Source organism: Ambystoma mexicanum, chromosome 10 (assembly GCF_040938575.1).
Source record: "Ambystoma mexicanum isolate Mex_15411 chromosome 10, UKY_AmexF1_1, whole genome shotgun sequence".
NCBI classification, from domain to species: domain Eukaryota; kingdom Metazoa; phylum Chordata; class Amphibia; order Caudata; family Ambystomatidae; genus Ambystoma; species Ambystoma mexicanum.
The window spans coordinates 856104698-856129937 of record NC_090932.1 but is presented as its reverse complement, the minus strand read 5'-3'; the positions used below and the strand labels follow the sequence as shown (position 1 = coordinate 856129937).

The 25240-nt window shown below is 43.4% G+C and overlaps 1 protein-coding gene across 1 annotated transcript in view; it reads left to right on the top strand.

Annotated features, from left to right (window-relative positions):
* LRRC31 (leucine rich repeat containing 31) overlaps positions 1-23796 on the top strand; it is a 95409-nt gene extending 71613 nt beyond the window's left edge. Inside the window, exons 6-10 of the mRNA XM_069618537.1 lie at positions 12106-12273; positions 12577-12744; positions 20590-20757; positions 22188-22355; positions 23321-23796. Of these exons, the coding sequence (XP_069474638.1) occupies positions 12106-12273; positions 12577-12744; positions 20590-20757; positions 22188-22355; positions 23321-23637 (989 nt within the window). The 3' untranslated portion in view covers positions 23638-23796. The remainder of the gene's footprint in view (positions 1-12105; positions 12274-12576; positions 12745-20589; positions 20758-22187; positions 22356-23320) is intronic.
* Positions 23797-25240: the final 1444 nt, after the last annotated feature.

The following is a 25240-nucleotide window of genomic DNA, read 5'->3' as shown; positions in this document are numbered from 1 at the left end:
TTGATGTATGCTTCTGGGAGATGTGACAAATTTGAGGCTATCGTCCGCTCTCCATTAGGGGGAGACCTTTCCCAGGGGGCCATTGTGGTGTGTCCACAGTACACTAATCCCCCTATGTGTGGTGCAAGGTGGGAGGATAACCTGGGGAGGGGAGCCCCTTATGGGACTGGGGATGATCACCTTCAGGAGACGTGGTATGAATCCCCTGAGAAAACTTCTACCTCTTTCCAGGAGTTAGATTCCGCTTCCATCTGCTTGATGTAACTGGGATGTGAAACCAGTACAGATGAATCATTCCTGCAGAGTAAGAAACAAATCAGTGTTGACTTACCATGTTTTAAACAAATTACTGAGACAAGAAAGAAGGCTGCAAGAATGAAGATCACTCCGGTAAATTGAAGTGAGCAGTCTAGTTTAACAAGGAATCTGATTGGTCCAGGAGAACTCCCTTTTCTAACGTGGGATTTCAAATATGTCACAGCTGTGAGGCCAGAGAGAAACCCTTCGGTTAGCTGTGGGTGAAGATGCAAGGCAATCAGCTAGGAAGCTGTGCCACAGGGTCGCCAGTCGGGCAACCTGTGGGATGCTGTACACGGGGCAGGATAGAAACAGAACAGTAACCCGGGGACCAGGGGCCACTTGCCACGCTTTCCGCAAACCCCTCCAGGCGTCACAAGGTCTAGGGAGCTGTGCAGTGTTAAGGCTGCAGCCCGAGAAGCAACTGGTTGTTGGCGGAGCCACCGCCGAGAAGAACAACGCTGGGGCCGAGGAGAACCAGAACAAGAAAAGGGATTGGCAGGGATGCCGCTGAACAAAGTGGGAAGCTGAATAGCACCATAGCCTCGCATCGGAGCAACACCAGTTGGAAGATGCCGATTAGAAGGCCAGGTACGCAGGTGGCTCACGAGGTGCTGGAGGTCCGGGAGGAGCTAAAAAGTCAAAACGAAGTTCAAGGCAAGAGGTTCTGGGACCCTGAGAATGATATAAGGAAAATATGGTACATTTGGGAGAGAAGTGAACCAAATGAAACAGAGACATTGTTGCGAGTCACGGACATGCACTCATATGGGAGGCAGGCGCCTAATATGAATACAGATAAAAGGGTCTGGTCTGGGACCCCATAAGAGAAAGAAAGAAAGCCTGTGAAGGTTCCATTGCTTGGCAAGAGAGTACACTAAGCAATTCAATATGAGAAGGAAGACAGATTGCCTATGAAGGGACTATTCCTTGGCAGGAGGGTAAACCAAGTATTTCAGCATATTGCGAATCTGGAACCCGCAACTACATAAGAGTGTGAAAACTGATGGGTTCAGAACCTTAGAACAGGAAGAGAACTGTGACCTTCATACCTGTATTACTGATCCTGTGTGTTTTGTGAGAAGAGACTAAAAACATTATTATTGAAGTCTAGGGGAAAGGAGCAAGCCCCTAATATTGGAACACTATATCTTGAACATTATTTTGAGTCCTTTCTTTAAGGCCGCACTGGCTGAGAACATTTTGATTGATGTTGATGAACACTCTTTTGTTGGAGCAAGATTAACCTTAAGCCATTTTTTTTCTTTGTAGAGCGAGGGACAGAAGTAGGTTTTTTTGGGACGTACTACTTTCAGACATCCTGACATCTTTGCTCGTTTTCTTTGAAGCAGGGAAACCCCTCTTAGATCTAGGGCTAGAGAGGCCTTTATCCCAACCCTTTTTGATCAATAAAAGTCTCTACCCAGAAACATGCACCCTTGTGTCCGAGTCTTACTTCTGGTACCTCACAGAGATAATTTTACTAGAGAGGTAAATGGTGATGGCAAAACAAGCTTTCCCACTGTACACTTTAGCATTTTAAGCTACTTTATGTTGTAATTGTTGTTTTGCAGACAGAGGCCTTAGTCCATTGAGAGGCAAGATTATCAGTGGGTCAGAAACGAGATAACCAGCTCACTGGTCATTATACTTTGGTAGTACAAGTTATCGGCTGCAGCTCAAAGGTAGCACTAATATGGCAGTGCCCTCCCTGCCCTCCTGTCCGTTGGATGATGGATAGTAGACTTCTATTTGCAACCGGTGTGTTGTTTCTGTGCCTGATCCCGATTTAAAACTTGGCTTCCAATTGCCTCAAAAGTTGTTAGCTTTTATAGGGGAGGCAACTTGCTACAACAAAGAACTTACATGTTGTCTGGCATTTAAATAAATCAACAAATAAATGAGAGGAGTCAAAAGGCTTAGCAGCACCTGGCACCACCTCGGACATGGCGCCTACAATTAAGTCTGCTGTAGGAAAAAAGTATCAACAGATGCAAAGGATGGGCAGAAAGTAATAGTAGCCCGAGACAGCCCCATCAGATTCTACACCCGGGCCCTTCACCCAGGCCATCTGTGCCCAAGGCCGGCCCTGAAGGGAGTATGAGGTGCTTTCCTCTAATTATCTCTTGTTACATTGTGAATGTTGCATGCCCACTCTGCATTCACAGTAAAATGCAATGTCCACTCCTCTAAGGACTCGTTCCCTGAACTCAGCTATGATGTACAGTGGAGCAGGGAAGGAAATCCACACCTGAAGGAACAACCAGCATGTCATTGCAGTGGCATGCTTAAAAGTAAAGAAATAAAAGAATGCTATCAAAGAACCTTGCTTCCCTTTCACTGGGGGGAAACGTGCACATGTTACCCGCATAAGCAACACATTTCGGATTCTAATTAGGATGTAAAGAGGTAAGGGAACGGATAATAATCATGCAAATGTTCCTGGGAGCAGCAAGAAAAGACGGGTAAAGGGATGGACTCGCTTTAAACTGGGTGCTGATTGGAGGGAGTTAGGATAGGTGTTGTAATGTTAGTAGTAGTAATGCTTACTGAGATTGTAGTTCTTTTTCTTTTCTTGTTGCAAAAAATAAATGAAAAGATAAGCATAATAGAAAGGCTGTATGCCATGCACTTACTTGTACTACTTTAGGAGGGGTGAAAAAGATATGTTTTTTTAACAGTTTGTAATTCTGTGTATTATGTTATGTTAAAGGAGATTTATACCACACACTATCACCACCTGAGTGGTCCCCTGGTGCTCTGGCGGATCTGGCAAGCAAGAGGGTAGGGTAAATTAGTAGAGAGCTGTGATGTGCTGTTGGCAGCTTCCGTTTGGTTTACACCTTTCGCTAAGCTTAGGTGTGTCTCTCAGTTGATAGCTGTTGTGTAAGGTTATGTGTGGTTTGTTTTGTTGTTGCAGTGTAGTGAAGTGCATGCGGTTTGTTGTGCTGTAGAGGTATGGCTGTGTTTAGTTAGAGTTTGAGAGGTGTATGCAGAGGGGTGAGTTTTTTTATTAAGGTTAGTTAGTGTCATCACTGTCATCACTATCTAGATGTGAGGCATGTTAATCTTTACAATTCTGTCTACATTTGGTGCAAAGCTAATCATCACAATAATAGCTACATGTGATACATGCTAACCTTCACAATTCTATCTAGATTTGACGCATGTTAATCTTCACAATTCTGTCTAGATGTGACGCATGACAATCTTCACAATTCTGCCTAGATGTGACGCATGCAAATGTTCACAATTTGGTCTAGATGTGACGCATGCTAATCTTCACAATTCTATCTAGATGTGACGCATACTAATCTTCACAATTCTATCTGGATGTGACGCATGCTAATCTTCACAATTCTATCTAGATGTGATGCATACTAATCTTCACAATTCTATCTGGATGTGACGCATGCTAATCTTCACAATTCTATCTAGATGTGATGCATACTAATCTTCACAATTCTATCTAGATGTGATGCATACTAATCTTCACAATTCTATCTGGATGTGACGCTTGCCAATCTTCACAATTTTATCTAGATGTGACGCATGCTAATCTTCACAATTCTATCGAGATGTGACACATACTAATCTTTAAAATTCTATCTAGATGTGACGCATACTAATCTTCACAATTCTATCTGGATGTGACGCATGCCAATCTTCACAATTCTATCTGGATGTGACGCATGATAATATTCACAATTCTATCTAGATGTGACGCATACTAATCTTCACAATTCTATCTGGATGTGACGCATGCCAATCTTCACAATTCTATCTAGATGTGACGCATGCGAATCTTCACAATTCTATCGAGATGTGACACATGCTAATCTTCACAATTCTATCTAGATGTGACACATACTAATCTTCACAATTCTATCTGGATGTGATGCATGCTAATCTTCACAATTCTATCTGGATGTGATGCATACTAATCTTCACAATTCTATCTAGATGTGATGCATACTAATCTTCACAATTCTATCTGGATGTGACGCTTGCCAATGTTCACAATTTTATCTAGATGTGACGCATGCTAATCTTCACAATTCTATCGCGATGTGACACATACTAATCTTTAAAATTCTATCTAGATGTGACGCATACTAATCTTCACAATTCTATCTGGATGTGACGCATGCCAATCTTCACAATTCTATCTGGATGTGACGCATGCCAATCTTCACAATTCTATCTATATGTGACGCATGCTAATCTTCACAATTCTATCGAGATGTGACACATGCTAATCTTCACAATTCTATCTAGATGTGACACATACTAATCTTCACAATTCTATCTGGATGTGACGCATGCTAATCTTCACAATTCTATCTGGATGTGACGCATGCCAATCTTCACAATTTTACGCATGCTAATCTTCACAATTCTATCGAGATGTGACACATACTAATCTTTACAATTCTATCTAGATGTGACGCATACTAATCTTCACAATTCTATCTGGATGTGACGCATGCCAATCTTCACAATTTTATCTAGATTTGACGCATGCTAATCTTCACAATTCTATCGCGATGTGACACATACTAATCTTTACAATTCTATCTAGATGTGACACACACTAATCTTCACAATTCTATCTGGATGTGACGCATGCTAATATTCACAATTCTATCTAGATGTGACGCATACTAATCTTCACAATTCTATCTGGATGTGACGCATGCCAATCTTCACATTTCTATCTAGATGTGATGCATGCTAATCTTCACAATTCTATCGAGATGTGACACATGCTAATCTTCACAATTCTATCTGGATGTGACGCATGCTAATTTATCCAATTCTATCTACATGTGACGCATGCCAATCTTCACAATTCTATCTAGATGTGACGCATGCTAATATTCACAATTCTATCTAGATGTGACGCATGCTAATCTTCACAATTCTATCGAGATGTGACGCATACTAATCTTCACAATTCTATCTGGATGTGACGCATGCTAATTTATCCAATTCTATCTGCATGTGACGCATGCCAATCTTCACAATTCTATCTGGTTGTGACGCATGCTAATATTCACAATTCTATCTAGATGTGACGCATGCTAATCTTCACAATTCTATCTAGATGTGACACATGCTAATCTTCACAATTCTATCGAGATGTGACATGTTAATCTTCAAAATATATAGTCATTGTGAGAAAACTCAGAACATTGGCATGCCTGCTTTGCAGTTGAAGCTGTGTCATTGGTTAATGTTTATATCATGGGGCTGATTCACAAAGCATCCCCCATCAGACAAAAAATGCAAAATATGTTCCATTTGAGTTGCGTGATTCAGAGAAATGTGCAGGCCACTTATTTTCAGAGGTGATCTGCACGTATTTTTCAGTGGCACAAATTATGGCCCTTTTGCATAAATTGGAGTCCGAGGCATGCACCTGACCGTAATGTATTCTCATCTTTCAGCACTCTCGTTTGAGCTTGTCGTGCATTATGACGGGCCTGTCATGAAATGTTTCCAAAAAGAAAAATGCATTTCCATCCCTGAGTGGGGACAGCAGAGGTTCGTGCCACTGATGTCCCGTTTTAAAGTAGATACACAGAAGGGTCTGAAATGAACCTTTCATGCACTGCACATCCCCCTGCGCCTGTTCTATACAGGGACAACGCATGCTTTGCTTTTCCAGAAATATAAATCTACATCCTGTTTGTGAATCGTGATAAACATTTTAAACATGTGAAGATACCTCATCTGCGCCCCTTTGTCTGATGGTGGAAAAATGGCATGTGAATGTGCACATCCACGATACGTGCACAAAATGCTGCTCTTTGTGAATAGTGCACACATTCCAATATTATTCAATTTTGAAAAACGGCAGCCACTCGGACCCAGCAAACTACCGGCCCAAAGCCTTATTAGACGCTCTGGGTAAGCTATATGCCACCTTGCTACTCAGAAGGCTGACAAACTGGTTAGAAGAGAAGGGTCTGAATGGCCAGTTTCAGGCCGGATTTGTTAAAGGCCTTGGTACGGCCCAGCCAGAATTTTTGCTAAATCTAATAAAGCATAACGCTAAAGAGTCTAAAACCAAGATCTATGTGGCATTTGTTGATTTGACCAAAGCCTTTGACAGCCTGAACCGTGAACATCTATGGGTGAAAATGGAAACAAAACAATGGCCACCGGATCTCCTGGATCAGATTAAAAGGTTATATACAGGAAAATTCGTCTTTCTATGAAGGGTGAGCTGACGGAGGAAATCCTTACGCACAGAGGGGTGGAACAGGGCTGTGCTTTGGCTCCAGCGCTATATAACATTTACATTTCAGACCTGGATGAATTTATGGCCATCTGCAGAAGCTTTCCACCGAAGTTAGAGTCCATGAGAGTAATGCATCTACTATACGCGGATGACATTGTTCTGATGGACTATACGCCAGTGGGGCTTCAAAGTCAACTTAATCAACTGTATTAATGTGCCAGACTCAATGATCTAGAGATTAATAGCAAAACACTAAGATTTTGGTATTAGGACAAGAACGGCTGCCAAAGACCCAAAAGAAACACCTCTGGTCCTTGAATAACATGGAAATTGAACAAGTCAGCTCCTTCAATTACCTTGGGATCTGGATCACCATTAGCAGTAAAGATTCCGTGTCGTTTGTGCAACATCTTAAAAAACCAGACATGTTGGCTTCACAGGCATCCATAATGAAGAGGAAACACTGTAAGTTCTCACTGAAACCTCTCATTGACTTTTACACAGCAAAGGTCATCCCAGTGTTAACTAACATAAGGGGCTGAATGCTTTGCGGAGCTCCCAGCCAGTTTATGGTGTCGTATGGAGGGGAACTTTCTGGAAAAAGTACTTGGGCTGCCACGATCAATTCCCATACAGGTGGTTCAGAAAGAAATTGGGTTGCATTTACTTAAAGCTTCCGCAGACTTGAAAATCTTGAACTTGTTTTGCAAATGTAGTTGTCCGAACACCCCATACATGATAAACAAAATTGGGAAGTCAATTAATGATCTGAACTCCTGGGGAAACTATGCAACCAAATTGCTAGAAGACCTAACTTGCTCAGCTGATGACCTGATAACCAACCCGACTAGGGTGTAAAGGAAACTATTTGAGGATGACTGGATTGAAATTATTGAAGATGTGGGAAAGTTAAAACTCCATACGCAACTGGCAAGGGAGATAAAGAAACAAGGCACGATTCAACCATACCTGCAGAAATGTCTGAGCTTAAAAATAAGGTCAACGTTCATGAGACTGCAACTCAATCTGTGCCATACTTAAGAAATCAATATGGCGCGAGCTAAGTTTGATAAAGGTTCAGATGGCTGCAGATTCTGTAATAACTATTGTTGTATTGTGCCTGTCTGAGGTAAGGTAGCTGTGATGTCATTGGAATGTTTATGAGTGGATGATGAAATGTTCTGAGTGAGTGTTCTGTGTAGTGGCAGTTACAGCTGGCTGGCCCTGGGTGATGGGAGCCGGCGTTTGTCTCAACTAATGTCCTTAATGTCTTCATGTGGAACTGTAACCATTAAGCTGGAAATAAACTTACATGAAGTGAACTTAAAGAGCCTGGAACCTGCTTTTTAACAATGGCGACGAGTCGGTCTTTGGTAACCCGCGTGCCACGAGCTGAAGGACTGATGATCCTGCTGCGGGGGGTGCAGGAAGGGCAAGCTAATGGAGAAGGACAACACCGCTCCCAGAAACTGTAAGTCCCATCACCCGGGGGTCATCAGGGAGAAGCTCTGACGTGCTTTACCCAGGGCCCAGGGGAAGGTGAACAAGGCCCCTATCTATGGACGGCTGGAGAGATAGAGTTTGGCCCGTGGAGCAGTGAGCAGAGGAAATTGGGCCCATTACTGAATGAGGCAATACAACACACCTCCAGCCACTATCCCTCTGTGTCAAACCAGTAGCCCACAGTAGCTGGCAGTGCTGCGTTGTACTTATTAGGATTTGAAGCTGTTCATGGGATAACAATAATGTTTTGTACGGCGCCATTCTAACGGCTGTGTTAAACTGTAACAGCAGAGCAGATATGGAAGGTGCCGAGTGGGTATTGGAAACTGAGCCCCATAGACCAACTGTTTTAAATAACCAATTCGAGTTATCACGTGATCAGTGCCGGTCCTTGAACATTGAGTGCTGTATGGACTGTGGCAGGTCCATATGAATAGGGTGCCCGTGTCTCACCAGTGGCCCATGGCATTTGGAACTATGGTGGTGATGGTGATCTTGAAGGAGAAAGGGAAACGGAGCGTGTGTGGTGATTTGATCGTTCGTAGTAGGAGCTTCACACTGCCTGCTTACCTGCTGTGAATGACGATGTCACAACGTGGTCGAGCGGTGCTGGCGATCCTTTGGAACATTGGGAGTGCTTCAGTTTGGTGACGTGATTGCGGACCCAACATGCCTGTGTTTGGTGTACCGCGCTGGAGTCTGCAGCATTCAAGTAAAGCACCTGGTTTCGGGCACGCAACGTGACATGGTCACATGTCATTCTTCGGAAGGACTGTAAACCCTGCACTGAAAGGAAAGCCGCTCGGCAGTCAGGCTACGCTTCTCTGTTTCATCTGGTCAAATGTATGGATGCCGCCAGCGAACGAGGTGTTCTGAGTAGGGCATCTACAGCGTTGCTGTGTAATGTTGGTGAAAGCATGGCGCTCTGCTTCTGCTAGTGGAGCGTGTGGAAGGGGCCAACGGACAAGGCGACTGTTAATAGGGTGTCATGTTTAGTGAGCCTATCAGGCTCCAAGAACCAGATGATTACAGAAAGGTATTCTGCATAGTTTTGCTAAACGTTGTGTTGCTAAAAAGTAGAAGCATAGTTTTGCTAATCGTTGCGTTGCTAAGAAGGAGAAATGTTCGGTTAAGTAACGGGTCAGGAGGAGTAAAAAGCTGCTTTAAGTGAGTGTATATGCCACGTGAATAGTTAAGAAGCATTGTATTTAACAGCTGTTAAAAATGCTATGTTCTGATGGAGCTTTTAATATGTGGCATGGTTAAACTGCATGTGTGCATCCCTTGTTGGTGAAAAGGTGGGCATTCACTGCGATTGTTGTAATCATATTTGAGGATTCTCAGCAATTTCGTGCATTATATTTACGCCTACCTGTGACGATGGACTTTTAGATCTCTTTGAGCCTTGAATGACTATGGACTTTTGGGTAAATAATTGTGTGGGTATGGGTATAATGTTTCATTTGCTGCAACATTTGTTATAGTATTTGTTGGTTATTTGCACAAGTTCCATTATAGCCCTGCAAAGGCTCCTGGATTGCTACTTGTGGGTTGTTGAGATGTGCGCTGTGCATGTGTGATAGAATTAACCTTTTTGAGGAATTTTAGGTTTGGAGTGGCAAGCAACCTCGCACATGGACTTCTGCTCGCAAAAAGGTGTTATTGTGTTGGTGTAAAGCATGTACATATCAATATGTTTGTATGGGATGGATAAAACTAACGTTTTCTTTGTAGGATTTGCAGCATTTAGAGTTGCATGAAGCAACATGGACTCGTAGGGATTTCTTTGGAGCTCTAATCACTATGAACATTAAGGTTGTGATGGAGCCTAGTAATGGCTATCGACCCTTAGGTTCATTCAAGTTTTGGGTTTGGTGTTTTGCTTCATTTATAGCAAAATATGGGTAATGCATTTCATTGTTTTAGAAAGCATGTTATCAATCTGACTTTTATAATGTTGTATATAATATGCAATATCTGTATCTGGATGGGGAGAGAGTCAGTGAGAGTTTGGTAACGGATTAAACTCACAGTTAGCATGGGTTATGCGTGTTGTTCTGTTTTTAGACATGTGAGTTAATCTTTGGGTAATGTGTGCTTGGTATGGTTTGGACAATTATGTATGGTGCCATGAAGTTTACATGAAGATATGTACTCACGTTAGATTATTGGTAAAAGTTGAACTGCCAGGGTTTAGTTCCAGAGCGGGGTAGCGCCCATGCTCTTTTAGTACAGGAGGATGTTTTCTTCTAAGTTGGAGATAGGTTTGGTTTATGGAGTTTTCCCCGTTTCGGGTAAAGGTTGAACAACGCTGTGGTTGTTTTAAGGGGAGGTAGCGCCTTCTCTAAGGTTTGTTAACCTTCTCATCACATTGGATAGTAGGTAGCTGGTGGTAAAGGGGTAGCTGGGGACGCCTGGTAATGACCCTTTGGAATTATGTGTGGTATGTCCTGAGGTGATGAGTACATTTTTTTCTACGTTATTTGTGGTATGTATTGTGGATTTTGTTTTACCTATGGGTTCAACAGTTACTTGTGTGAGGATGCCATCCTTGCTAAAAAGTTTGTTTAGTTTTTACCAGTCTTTGATGTTGGCATTGGGAGTGCGTGGCCACAGCTCCCAATGTGTTTGGAAGGTTTGTACAACCTGGTCTGGTGTAATGCGCATGGTGTTGAGTTCATGGGTGTATGTGGTTTCAGTGATGTTATGTGTTTCCACTTTGTGAATCCCTATTGGAGTGAGGTTGTGGTTGTCTTTTTGGAGGCTTTGTGGTCTCATTTCTCTAGAGTGCTAGTCTAGAGGCCTGCTGGAGTTCCAAGGTGGCGGCTTGGACACCCGTGATGTTGTAGGCGGGGGCAGGTGGTAGGAGGTGAAGCAGTTTTGTGGTGGTTTAGGAATGTAGGTGAAGTAGCCCAGTTTGGGGGTTTGCTAGGTCCCGGGGTGAGAGCCTGGTTGCTTGTTTGTGGCAGGAACAGGCAGATGGATGACAGTGGTTTTGCGATTGATACATGTAATGAGGTTTGTCAGGATGTGATGTTTTGATGGTTGGGTTTGGACGTGGAAATGTCCGTCTGCTAGTTGAGTATCACGTGGTAGTTGTGTTGTTCTGTTATGTGACTTGTTCTGTGTGTATGGTTTAGTAAAGGAGGGAGGTTTGTTGTATTGTGCCTGTCTGAGGTAAGGTAGCTGTGATGTCATTGGAATGTTTTTGAGTGGATGATGGAATGTTCTGAGTGAGTGTTCTGTGTAGTGGCAGTTACAGCTGGCTGGCCCTGGGTGATGGGAGCCGGTGTTTGTCTCAACTAATGTCCTTAATGTCTTCATGTGGAACTGTAACCATTAAGCTGGAAATAAACTTACATGAAGTGAACTTAAAGAGCCTGCAACCTGCTTTTTAACAACTATGAAATCATAGAAATCCTGTCCCATCTGTTTATGATTTGCCCACATTTTACGAAGCAGAGAAAGGAGTATTTTGAGCGATTTGCAGAGAAATTCAAGACGCTATGAACGGATGACTGGTGGCAGCGGCTAATTGGAGGAACACAAACGTCTCTGCTGATAGCTGTGGTCTAATTTTAATGGAAGGTGTTTGAACCGAAAATGGAGTATTATTCAGGGCTGAGGGCCAATTAAGATCTGGCAAAAAGTCTCTAATTCCAAGGAGATGAACGATCCACGCAACATCAAGTTTGTACGATAACTTAGAATTCTATGTTTTGGTTCTTTTTATTTTTTATTTTAGACTTTTTATTTAGTAAGAGAATGAAATGACGATGGACATCGACTGATTAACAGTGTTTGATAGTTGTAAGATGGCTGATGTGCTAGGATGCTGGTTTTCTCTTTTCTTCGTTTGCTAAAATGTTTAATTGTGACATATAAAGGCAAATGAATAAAAAAATAGTTCACACATTTCTTTTCAGGGAAGGGCTGCGCTTGCGTGTCCCTCCACTTGTGCGGAAAAGAAATATTGCAAATCGGCCTTAAGGTTTTCCTGCAATGATGATTTCTGCAATTGTGGTTATTATGAATGCATTGTGTGCTGTTCCTTTCAGCGACTGCTCTGAAATTGATGAACAGCCTGGAGACGATTGATGTCTCAATGAACACAAGCATTGGCTGCAGCTTGAGGAGCATTGCCCAGGAACTGAAAAACATACCATGCTTGCGATCGCTGAAACTACAGATGTGCGGACTGACGCATGACAGCATGCAGTGTTTAAGTGAGTACCATATATGTCAAAACGAGTTATCGTCTTTACAACAGGATCAAATATAATACCTTCATGATGCATTTAGTTTTAGCTATTACACTGATTTAGTTATTTTTACAATTAATTTTTGAGTTTTCTTTTTTACTATCGGGTTGTAATTTGTTATTTTATTTTTTACTGAGTTTAATTTCACGTGAACGAAACCAAACTCTTGCCCAGATTAACAATTTGCTCTTTCCTTGAAGACACTTATGGACTTTTCTGTGCTGAGTTTGGGCTTCAATGTGTAACTTAGCCCTATTGCCATTTTAGGTGCTGCTTTCCAATGCTTGCCCGAGCTAAGAAAACTGGACCTGTCGTGTAACAAGGCAATCGGTGGCGGGTTTCAGAGTTCTGCTGCAGATCTGAGTACTCTCAAACAACTTCGAGTGCTGGACATACACAAATGTGGCTTAACAGAAGAGGATATGGCAACTCTGAGTAAGAGTATTTTGTGACGATATTTCTGAAATTGCATTTCTTTAATATATGTTGGGTACTTTGGCCCACATGATCATTTTTCACAACAGAACACATATGTATGTATCCTTCATAAGATGTTGTTTACGGGGTCTGTGGTACGTGATTGTGACAGTGGAAACACAGCCAGCGACACATTTGAAGCCTCACATCTTCAGACTAGTGCATGAGGGGTGCTGTAAGCAGTTGCAGTTGCAGAGGTTCCTGGAACTATTTTCCTGAGTGCTGACCACATCCTTCAGCAGGCTGTTTTCAGGCCTCGTTTTAAGGATGCTGGGTTGGGGAATTTCGACAAGTACAGATTTGTTTCAGAGTTATGGCCTCAATGTCGCAGGCAGGAGACCTTAATGACCACTAGTTGAGAGCACTGGAAAAGTCTTCTAGTGCGGGTGCCACATGATGTTTGCCCTTGCACTCAGAGAGCAAGGTGGTGGGGCTCTTGGGAGACATTTACTGGTCTAATGGAGAGTTTGTAGAAATAAGGGCTACACTTCACCACTTTGCAGGAGACACCCGACGGTAGGGAGATTTGGGACTACATATCGTGCAAAAAAGGAAGGTCTTCAGATGAGCGAGACCATTCTAGAGCACTGAAACCCCAATGTGTAGAGAATTGCTCCTAATAAGGGCATGCTAATGGTAGGGAGGTTGTGGAAGGTAGACCTCAGGCAATAGAATTGTCAAGCAATGTTCTATAGGCCCAGTCCCTTTACTGCCTACCATTTTCCATCCCGAGGCCGTTGTGTTTTTTTTAACTTCATAAACACATTTATGTTTGCTTTACCCTTGATGCACAGTTACTGTTCAGTACAGTTATTGTGCATCAATGGTAAAACACACATGACAAGCCTTATTACCTGGCTAGACTGTCCTACATTAAATGTAGGCCAGTCTAGCTACATAGTAACACTTATATTTGCTTTACCCTTGCTGCACAGCTACTGTGCATCAAGCAAAGATGATAAGTTTTATTACATGGCTACTGCCATGCATGCCACAATATCAAAGTATATGCATGCTTGGACGTAAGCCAGTCTAGCCATTATGTTTGTTTTACCCTTGATGCACAGTTACTGTGCATCAAGAGTAAAGCAAACATGACAAGTGTTGTCACTGGCCTACATTCAATGTAGGCCAGACTAGCCAGATAATAGAACTTATCATGTTGCTTTACCCTTAATGCACAGTTAGGGTTCTGTAAGGGTAAAGCAAACATAAGTGTTGTCACTGGCCAACATTCAATGTGGACCAGTCTATTCAGGTAATAACATTTATGTTTGCTATATCCTTAATGCACAGCTACTGTGCATGAAGGGCAAAGAAAACACAATAAGTGTTATTACCTAGATAGACTGTCCTACATTAGTAGTGTCAGTCTGCATATATGTCTGTATTGTGGCATCCAACTTGGTGACGATCACCAGCTTTCTACTGCTGCTTACGATGCATCTGAAGGGGGTGGAGGGGCACTGTTGAGCAGTCAGGGAATAAGGATGCAAGCCCTTGGCCACCATCCTGCAGGATAATCCTAGTTGGAAGCAACTTCCTGAGGCTGATTGGTGCCGGGAAGCCTTTGGACGATGACATTCTTTGGCGGTGCTCCAGGATGGGTGCCATTTTGTCCTGGAGCCAGTGATGCTTTCTATTGTGTTGGGCAGATACATCGACTCCAGCGGGGCCACACTGTGGATATGGCAGCCACTGGGAATATGAGGCTTCTTTGCGACTGACATCAGGAGTTTACCAAAGGATCGTGGGGACGTTGCACTTGTGACCTGTCGTGTGCGGTCCTGAGAGGAAGAACAGCCTCACTCTCCATCTGATACATGGCAGAGCTGCTGGCCTCAGGCAATACGAGTGAATGTTGACTGGTGAGGGGGAACTGACAAGATCTGACTGGCATCTGTCTCTCAAAAGCTAAATCTCTGGAAAGCCGTGCGGAGGATAGCAAAGGAAGGTCAAGGCGCAATAACCTCTGCATTCTAGGACTGCAGAAGAAGGACGAAGGGCCCAGTATGGAACTTTTCCTGGAGCAGTGGTTTACTGAACTTGTGGCACCAAAGAAGCTTTCCAACTTCTTTTCAGTGGAACAAGTCCACCAAATTCCTTCTGGCAGATTGGTACCATGTACACAGCCCCCATATCCCCTGTGTACCGTGATAGCAAGACTATTGAAGTATCGCCATAGGGACTATTTGCTGCAAATGAAAAGGGCCACCGGTCCGATCACGTATAGCGGCTGTAGGACTGGATTTTTTCCAGACTACACCAGAGAGTTACAGGGTGCGCAGCAATCCTTTGACCCTGTAAGGAACAAGCTGATCTCTCATGGCATCAAATACACCCTCTTTTTTTCCTGCACAATTGAAATTATATCATAGGGCGAAAACTCTGCTATTCAATAGTCCGCATGAGGCGTGGGATTAGTTGGAAACTACTATTCAGTCTGAGTCAATTTCCGCATGACAGAGAGCAGTCCTGCGACAGGTGCAGGAGTTGATACCACCCCCTACTCCATTTAATCCACAGATGCCGGCGCTGCCTGAGGACACTGGCGATAATCATGAGATGACGGACAATGGATGAAGATGTGTTCCACTCTGGTTGTTTGGTTACAGTTTACTCAGGCATGATTAGTCTCTTCCTTCCAACTTGTGTAGCTCCAACATATATGGCCTCTGCACTATTGCGTGCAAGATGAGGAGCTCTTTTGTGTTCTCACTGTCTCAGCGGACTCCCCGTACATGGTTGATTCAGTTAGCCCGTGTATGTTTTGCACAAGGTTAGGGCGACAGGTTCTTCAGTTAGGGGTCAAATGCTTTAAAGTTCTTTCTTCATGGTTTACCTATATTGCTCGGTTTGGTCGCTTGAGGCTTCTCTCCATCCAGGAACTTAGGTGGGGGTATGGGTTCCCTTAATACACAACCTTCCCAGTGGGTTTTCGGGGTGAATGTCACATGGTAGGCGGGTTTCTCTAGTAACATGGAGTGTGAATGGGCTGTTGCAGTCTCTCAATAAATATTCACCAGATGTTGCCCTGCTCGCAGAAACTTACTTAGCAAGTCAAGTTCTTTTTGAGAACTAATTACAAATCGGCATTTCATGCAGGATTTTCCGGGGGTGCACAGGGTAATATTATTCTTGTACATAAAAGGCTCCCCTTTAAGCTTATAGAGATCAGAGGTATGACCAGATTCCTGGGGAGAGCTGTGGGGGGCTATCTGGGGGATTCTAGATGTTTATGCACCCCCTCCGCTCACAATGGATTTACTAAATGATCTTCCAAAGCTAATTGTCCCCAGTCAGGTGAATTCTTGGGTTTTAGGGGCTGTGGGGGATTTCAATGACATCATGGATCTGGGGTTGGACCGAACCCGTATTGGCGGTAGGAACCTGTATTTGCCCACTAAACTGTGCTTGTTCACCTCAGCATTGGGTTTGCTGGACACTTGGAGAATGTTGCACGCTTCTGAAAAAGGGTTTTCGTTTTTTTTCCAGGGTTCATGGCTCTATGTCAAGATTGGATTATTTTTTCAGCCCACAATATAACAATCATAACCTTATCTCTGCAAGGTTTATGGCCAGAGGGATTGCAGATCACTCTCCGCATCTCATTGAACTGAACAGAGGGCTTGCAAAACCCAATGCAATGTGTCGATTAAACACATATTATTTAGGTTTTCCTGAATTCACAGAGACAATATCCAATACAACATCGGTAGAGTTTGCTATTATTGTAGGGTTAATGGATAGTACGGTTACATTGTGGTTCTCAGGGGGTGAACCAATCTCACTGGTGTTGTTAAAATGTAAACAGTACCCGCCAGCAGTGAGGGGGGCTTAATTGGCCTAAATAGCGGCCAAAGAGGATTTCCTTTCCACTGAGTCCCGAGCAGCACAGGAGGCGTCCAGAAGAACCAAGATGAACTTCAGAATTTGCCCTGGACAAGGCTCATCAGGCACACTGGGTAGTGTGCAGCCAGATTCCTGAGTCTGGGGATAAATTGGGAAAATGTTAGCGCGGTCGGAAAGAAGGAATAAGGGTACTGGATCTGTGAGACCTTTGCACATTGATAATGGGAATGTTCCAATGGGCGACGCTGAAATCGCTGATGCATTGCCTGCATATTATGAGTCGTTATATCATGCCCTGCGGGAACAGCCCATGTTTAAAAGGCAGGAAATTATTGAGCCAACAGTCCTTCTGCATGTCACAGAGCAGCAGAACTTGGGTGTGGAAGCTGATATTTCAGGGGAAGAAATTGCCACAGCTCTCTTTCAGCTTCAGTCTGGGAAGACACTGATATTCGAATCACTGCTGAATGTTTAACCAGAGGAGAAGAGCAAGGTAAGGAGTGACCTATAAAATGACTTTTATAGATCCCTGAAGCCCAAGAGCTGCAGGACCCCAAACTGAAGACAAACAAGAGGAATGTCTGAGTGGAAGACACAGGCCCTACAGTTTAGGCATTGGGTGCCCACGCATTGAGAACACAAGGATATTGGCTCACCCCCCCCCAACTTTTTTCAGAGGGAGGGCGCCGTCTCCCAGGGTATTTTTCTAGGCCGTAACAAGACACTTTGAATGTCTTTTTCAAAATTATGAGTTTTAGCGCAACCTGGGGATTCAAAATATAGTCACCGGGTTCACATGTCAGGGAGGAGGGGGCACTTTACCACTGCACCATATAACCTGGTGATAAACCGTGAACAACTGCATGTGAAATGTCACATTGCAGGATTGCACTTTCCAGAGAAAACAATCTCATTGATTCTTGGTGATGGAAACATGCACACTTTTCTTTTTTTTCTCTTGATTTAGTTTTACTCCATGAACATCACAATTATTGCATAAATTAGTACAACATTCAAGTAACTTAATACATATCGTCCTATCCTATATTGACTATATAAATCACAAATATAACTAGTATAACCAAAACCCAACATTGAGCTCCAATAGTAAGACACTACAAAATAACATAACTTGACAAGACAAAACACCCCCCCTTCACCCAACCACCAATTCCTAACTAATACCTACACTACCTCAACCTACACCTTACCCATACCATTCATTAAAGGTCCCCCATCTTTCCACATATTCACCCTCCCGATTGAGTCTAATTGACTGAGATTTCTCAAAATGTGAAAGTGTTCGCATATCTGTCAGCCAGTTCTCAAATTGTGGCTTTTTTCTAGTTTTCCACACTTTCATAATTTGTTTGTCATCAATAAAGCTCTATCAATCCAATACGAAGAGTCACAAGCTTCTTCACCTCTACCTTCACTTGAAAGAAAAACAACTGCCATAAAAGTTCGAGGAAGTAATATGTTCTCCACCAGATTAATCCTATCCAGAACATCCTTCCAAAAATCTACCACCCTCCCACATTCCCAAAGCAAATGTTATAAGGTTCCCTTCATATGATAACAACCCCAACAAAGGTCATTACCAGCCAATCGCCTTGCACACATACTCTCTGGCGTCCAGTATACACGAACTAAAACCCGTTGGTGACCATAGCGCACTTTCAGGTCCATCTTAGCCTTTACTGTCACCCTCTAAACACTTTCCCATGCTTCTACCTGCAGACCCCTCCCCAATTCTGAAGCCCAAGCCAACGTGCACACTTTTGTAAAATTATCAAACCCTATTTGAAGAAAATATCCTCCTTTGGTTTTTTGTGTATGTACATTTTATGGAAGGCAAATGCCAATTTTCTCTGTGCAATTTGCATAGTTATGCAAAGCCAATTGAATTAAGTTTGCATATTTCACCTTAATATGCTAATTTCTGGTGATGTCACATCCAATTGTGTATGTTAATGAGTCCCTCCACATTCTTTTTAGGACTTGACCCCTGACTCTAGTTCTATCCATGCTATTGTAGCCTATTGCTGTACCCCCTTGTTGTACAGTGCTTGGTTGCTACCCAGCTAGGTTTGGGTAACATGAAATTCAATACATGCATACAGTTACTGCATTTGGTAGGCTCAGTAAAAAGTGACTACTTAAAAAAATGTATTTCATTTTATTTGTGGTTTATAAAGCACATAATTACAAGTGGATTCTAGATTTATTTCAGAAAAGAGGTTAAGACCCTTCTCATCAAGGATTGGCTCCACCTTAACACCTAGGTCTACTCCCCACCTAACCTGAGACTGAGCGATTTTATTCCAGTTTCCTTCCCTAGTTGCTGCCAAATGGCCCACGCCCACCCTCCCTCGGCGTTAGTCAGTTTCCCGCTCCCTTGCAATATGCTTCCCGTACCATGTACTTCCCCCTATGACTTGTAAAACGTTTGGTTGCTACTTCAGGCTAGGCCCGCGCTCAATACATACCCTTATATTAATAAAAATGAAAGTTGTTTCACAGTGCATGTGGATAGAGGGAAAGGGCGGAGAAACGGAAATGGCCATTTTCCTCGCAATAACTTGCAACATGCACGGCAGAAAATAGAGTTGCCTTCTTGAATCTTACCAAGTTTCCATTTGCCCGCCTTTGATGCTGCCAGGTATGAGCACAATTTTGCAAAGCACGTTACAACCGACAACACTAATGAGTCAATAAAAATGTGGTTCTATATACAAATCATTTCCTGGCGGCGGGACACTTTTCTATTTTTGTTTATATTTCCTCAGTCCTGTCCACAGTCGGGGAACGCCCTCAAGTTTATATTCCATTTTCCTGGCAGGCCACTTTCACAGAATCTTGTTTTACTAAGGCTTTCAACCCTGCGGCGGAGGGGGGGACGGACATGGCCGGTAATGGCCCACCAGCCTGAGTCTAGGTGGCGACGAGCTAAGCAAGGACCTTGCAGTGGGCTGGGGACCGTTACCGGCCATGTCTGCCTCTGCCGCAGTGGTGAAAGTCATTTGCACCCCAGTGTTTTATCCAGGGTGGAAATTGTTTCCTTTTTTTCTCTCGGGAGACCGGCTGCAATTATTGGATGACGCCAATCGCCGAGGGAAAAAAAAAGAAAAAGAGGGCCGCCACCATAGGGAATAGGGGCTCGTTCCTTTTCCATTTCTACGGCGGTGGCCGGGAGCGGGAGGTGTGCAGGACCAGAGCACAACGCTCCGGTCCACTAGGTGAATGGATAGGAAGGAGTGGGTGGGGAAGGGATATGGTTTGTTTTGGGGTTTGAGGTGGTGGAGAGGCTGCCTGTTGCCTCCCCACATAAAAAAAAAATAATTGTGCCACCCGGAAAAGGGCCTTGGGTGGGTGGAACCAGGCCCCTTTGCCGGGTGCGAATGCTGTTTTTCTAACGCATTTTACCACAAAAAAATGTAAATCGGGGTTGGGGTTAGGTTTTTAGAAAGGTGCGTGTGTGTTGGGTTGCAGCGCAGGTATCTACCCCCTCGCTCTACATCACAATTTCTGTTTTCTTTTCCTCGCCCTCCATGTGTCTCTCCACGTTTTTGTTCCTTCCAACTGCTTCTGCATAAGCTTTGGAGTTCTCTACCTCTCGATAGTCGCTCTTGCCCTTCTCTTGCTCAATTTAAGAAATGTCTAAAAACTCTTGTGCCATTGAACAAGGCTATTGTAAATCAGGTCCATTTAATTCAATCTGTCTTTCCTGAAAGTGTCAAGTACATTTTAGATCTTGCTGGCTGCTGTTTTTCATTTCTTCAAATTGTTTGTTCTGTGATTATATTTCTATAAAGCGCTTGGATAAAAGCAGTATAAGCATCAAGAAAATAAAATAGACATTAATTGTATTTGCTTTGGGATCTTTGAATTTGTAATAACCATCGCACACGTGTTCCCTGCTGTCACGTGTAACATGCTGTGTCATTGAAGCCCAGGTAATACCTCTGCTGTCAAGCCTTGAAGCGCTGAACCTGTCGTCCAATAGAAACATCGGAAGCTCCTCAGAGCACCTGTTCAGCAGGTTCAGGTTTTTACCGAAATTGAAATCCGTGATGCTCAGCCACTCTGCTCTGACAGGAAGATCCTTTGCAGAGCTAGGTATGGTATGCATGTGTAACGATACATCAACTGTATGCGTGACTCGCTCTAAAGGCTTTGGGTAGACTTTATCTGTGCTTGTTCAATGTGATTTTCGTGTTCCCCTTTTCAGGTTCGCCCTCTACAGTTTTTTTAAGGAGTGAAAATATGTATTTCACTCCTGCAGTACGGTTGCATTCTTCTTTAGAATTCATTGTGTAATAATGTATTATCAGACAAAATTTTCCTCTAAAAACAATATTTTGTCCAGGCACAAACACCTAAGCTTTCAACTGTTGCTGCTGTTCAATGATTCTGCACAAAACAGTCCAAAATAATTCCACAGACACCAATTTTGTCAGCGAGTGGCCCCTTCTCCTTAACTCCACCATCTGGATCAAGGCCGGGAGGGGATTAACCAAGCGCAGGGCATCCCCTGACGGGTCTGGGTATGTTTGGCGATTTCAGCTAGGCATATGCAGCGTGCCCTTGTCTGCTGCTGCCCCTCTCAGGGACCCCTCTACTCATCTGTAACTATGAGGCTGGATGATTGACGACCCCCAAGTTGCACTGGGATACAGGCATTTGGAAGAAAGGGGGCTTCGGCCAATATCAAGTGGAGGAAGGGGTTGTCTTGCTACACCACCTCCCTACTTCCTTCAACTCACCTCCAAATCCTGCAACCCTGTTTAGTGGTGTGGGGAGGTAGGGTGGATGCAGGTCTTCTATCATTTCTGCTGGTGATAAGCACATGATAATTTATCTCCTGTGTGCTCCCGCTGCCCCCTGCTACACTTCCCCCTGTCCCAACCCCAACCCCGCCCCCTCACCCACACCAAACTTACTTGCTGCCCCACCTTGCCAGACCAATGCCACCATGCCGTCCTTAACACTCCACTCGCCTGGCTGTAGGGACTCCTCCTCACTGCAGCACTGATTGCCATGGAAAAGGAGATGGCATTAGGTGTAGATCCTTTCAATTCTTTTCCATGGTGGCCATTTTCTATTGTTGTTTCTTTAAACGTGTAAAATTGCTGCGTTCCCATTTCACAACTTTAAAATGAAAATCTACCGGCGTCACAAAATGCTTGCAGTGATGCTAATATCTGTAACCCCCTTGGTGGTTGATGTTACTGCCTGGCAATTATGCTGGGGCTTGTGTAAATTTGTCCATGGGCCATTACAAGGAGGTCAATCCCACCAGTTTAGGGGTTATACCTCATAAAGGAGTCACAGAGGAAGTCATATTTTCTCTAATTTCTTTCCACTCTTTCTTCACCTGCGTCCACCAAAGGGGTGGGGTCTGGAAGCGATGGTAAAGGTTCCGTGCATTTCATGAGGAAGGCTTGATCGAGGATATGACATGACCGTATTGTGTCTTTACTTACATGTCAATGAACGGATCCATGGATAGATTCATGCCCTCATTGTAAAACAATTTTTCTTTCCAGCGGAAGCTCTTTTCCATCTCTCAGAGCTAGAACAGTTAGACCTGTCTTGGAATAAATGTGTTGGTGGGCAACTCACGCAACTTTTGGACATGCTGAAGCGTGCGGCCGTGCTGCGAGAGTTGAGGTTGAGCAGCTGCGATCTGGTGGCTCAAGATGTTGCTGTTCTAGGTTTGTATGTCTTATAGGATTTCATTCCAGGAGCAAATTGGACAGAGAGGAGAGCAGAGTGTAAGCACTCTTTCCTTGGGCTTGACCTGGTTACCGCTTAGGAAAACTGATTCAGTCAGGGCCTCAAGTTCACGCAAAGATCCGAGGACAGACCTGGTGAAAGCTGATGCCAAAACCAGCCACATGATTGGTGCTAATCCATACCTCAGTTGATGTCCCAGCATAGAGTGAACATTGTGGCCTTCCAAGGTTTCCTTACAGCTCATGGATGGAGCACAGAGGTGTGAGGAAGACTTGCATTGCCACCACACTTGGTGCGCCTGGCCATTTAATATTTAAATTGCCACTACCATTTAATATTTAAATTGCCACTACTGATACCTATGTAGAATCTATTAGAATTAAATGCACCCTCACCTAGATTATGCTATTGAAGGAGTTGTGGGCCGGTGGTTAAATTGTTGTCTGCGGGACCAGGTGTCATAATTTTATATCTCAGCATCGCTCTATGGCCACATTGTGTGACCCAGGGCAAATCACTTTTATCTTCTTGTGGCCCACTTTACTTCTCTACCACAAATTCTGTATGCTCAAAATCTAATCAAAGGGTAGATGTCAATTTACAATGTACTTCATCCGGGACTTTATGCCGGCATTAGAATGTCAGCAGTAAATACGCCAGCAACAACATTCCCGTTTACCTCCATATAGGGGAGTAACAGGAAAGAGAATAGATGTTAATTAAGGGGAACATTTGGGGAGGGAGAACTAAAAGTGGTATGTCGGGTACACACTGAAATAAAACAACAAAGAAAATGGTAATTCCACTGCTTTTTTAATGGGAAGAATTCCAATAAAATCTGATGTCATTTATTGGCCTTTGAACGAAACCTTATAAAGACACATGCTAAATTAAATCATTATTTGAATTGCGTATTGAAGATATCGATTTTGATTTGTTTTAGCGTCTCTTGCACAGGCCGGCCATTTGGGGAAATTACAGAAGTTGGATCTGTCTTACAACAGCACGATATCGGACGACGCGTGGAACGGCTTCTTTCAAAGTTTGGATGCCCTAAAAGAGCTCACCGAGCTGGATTTCAGTCTGAAGCCATCGACCAGCCGCGAGTGTGGAGTCTGGTTAAGCAGTCTGTTGGCGAACGTGAAGAAAATGGCCAAACTAACAGAGTTGGGAATGCAACGGTGGGTCTTCTCAGCAGCACAGCAGGCTCAACTAGAATCCTTCCGGAAGGATAACAAAAGAAACATTGAAATCGACTAGGAGGCCTGTTACAAGACACAAAATTGAATAGGTTGTATAATGTAGTTTTTATTTCTGAAACCCAATCAATATAGATTGTACTGTCTCTAAACTGACATATTTTCATGTCACGGTTACTGGATATTTATGCCAGTCAAAATAAATGTAATGTTATGAAAATGTATGTGTGTTTTTTTTAACAGGTCAGGAAGTCTTCCATTTTTTTTCTCACAGGTGTGTTGTTATTCATGAAAGATAGTCTCAAGCTGGTTGTAAACGTTAATACCATTGGCTTTAAAGACAACACTAGGCAATTGCCGCTTATCCAATATGTGCTAATCCTCTTGCCTTTTTTAGTTTGGGCTATTAGGTGGTGCTGAAACTATTGCATTAGGGTACAGAAAGGGAGGAATGGCATATGAGGAGGGACAAAAACTTGTAGGTGTTGTTTAATTATTTGTTCAGCCATTGACGGCCCATGGCCATGCTAATCCCTATGGCCATTCCCACCCAGTTCCAGCCCCTCCCGGGAACTCTTTGAGCTCTCTTTAATCAAGCCTTACCAAACTTTGCACTCAAAGTTCCTGGCAGTTGTTTTTCAAAGCAGTCTTCTGAGTGATAATGGCTTAATTGGAGGTGTAAACCAGCCGCTGGTGTAATAAAATTGTCTTAAGCATTGATTTATAAGCACTATGCATGTTCTTCACTGAAGCCCTGTTAAAAACAATCATTGGCAAAGCCAACAGTTTTGGCTCGTATATAGGTATTAGGTATTTGCCAGGCACTGCTATTAGATGCCCAGGTACTCACACCATTTTGGACCTGCTACCATTAATGAGCAGTTAATACCACTATGGCAGTACCTGGCAAGTGCCTTTCCCATGCCTAAACAAAAGACCAAACTGTTGTCATTGTCAATGCTTGTTTTCTTTTCCGCCTTCCTCTGCCATTTGTGTAGCCTGCCTTAAAGGTGACTGGCATACTTCTTGGGTGGCATGCACCAGTGCAAATGACGCGCTGGCCTGCCAACCATTCAATGTATTAATATGGGTCCCAGCACCCATGTCTCTTGTGGGAGTGCATTTTTCTATGACGGACATTTAAAGGGCATGCCAATGTCAAATGAAAAGAAAAAAAGAAACAAAGAATGTACATCCATGTATGTGCAGAAGAGCCAGGACGCATCCCGTCTGTTATTCTCAAAGCACTTTTCAGTGGCGGGAAAATCCCCCTCAAGTCTTGAATTTGCAGACATATTCATAAACGAGATCATAAAAGGTGCATCACAGACACGTACCTTCAGATCTCTTTTATAGATTTAGCAGATCTTTTTTATCATGCAAGCTAAGGGGATACAGAATTTAGCAAGATCCCTAAAACCCCAAAAATGTTCATCAGTTTTATTTTTCTATATTAGGAGATACAGAATGTCCTAACATGTCCATTCTAAAACTGTGCTCTTCTTATGCCTTTGTTCCAATGTGTTTGCACCACCCTCGTGATATCCCTGCCATTCTCGTTCCCCATTTCGGAGTTCTTCAAGAAATCGCAGATATTGGAAGGTAGGAAAAGGGGGATCAGGTAGCTGAGTCAGACAAGAGTCAAGTCAGGGTCTCAGTCTTTT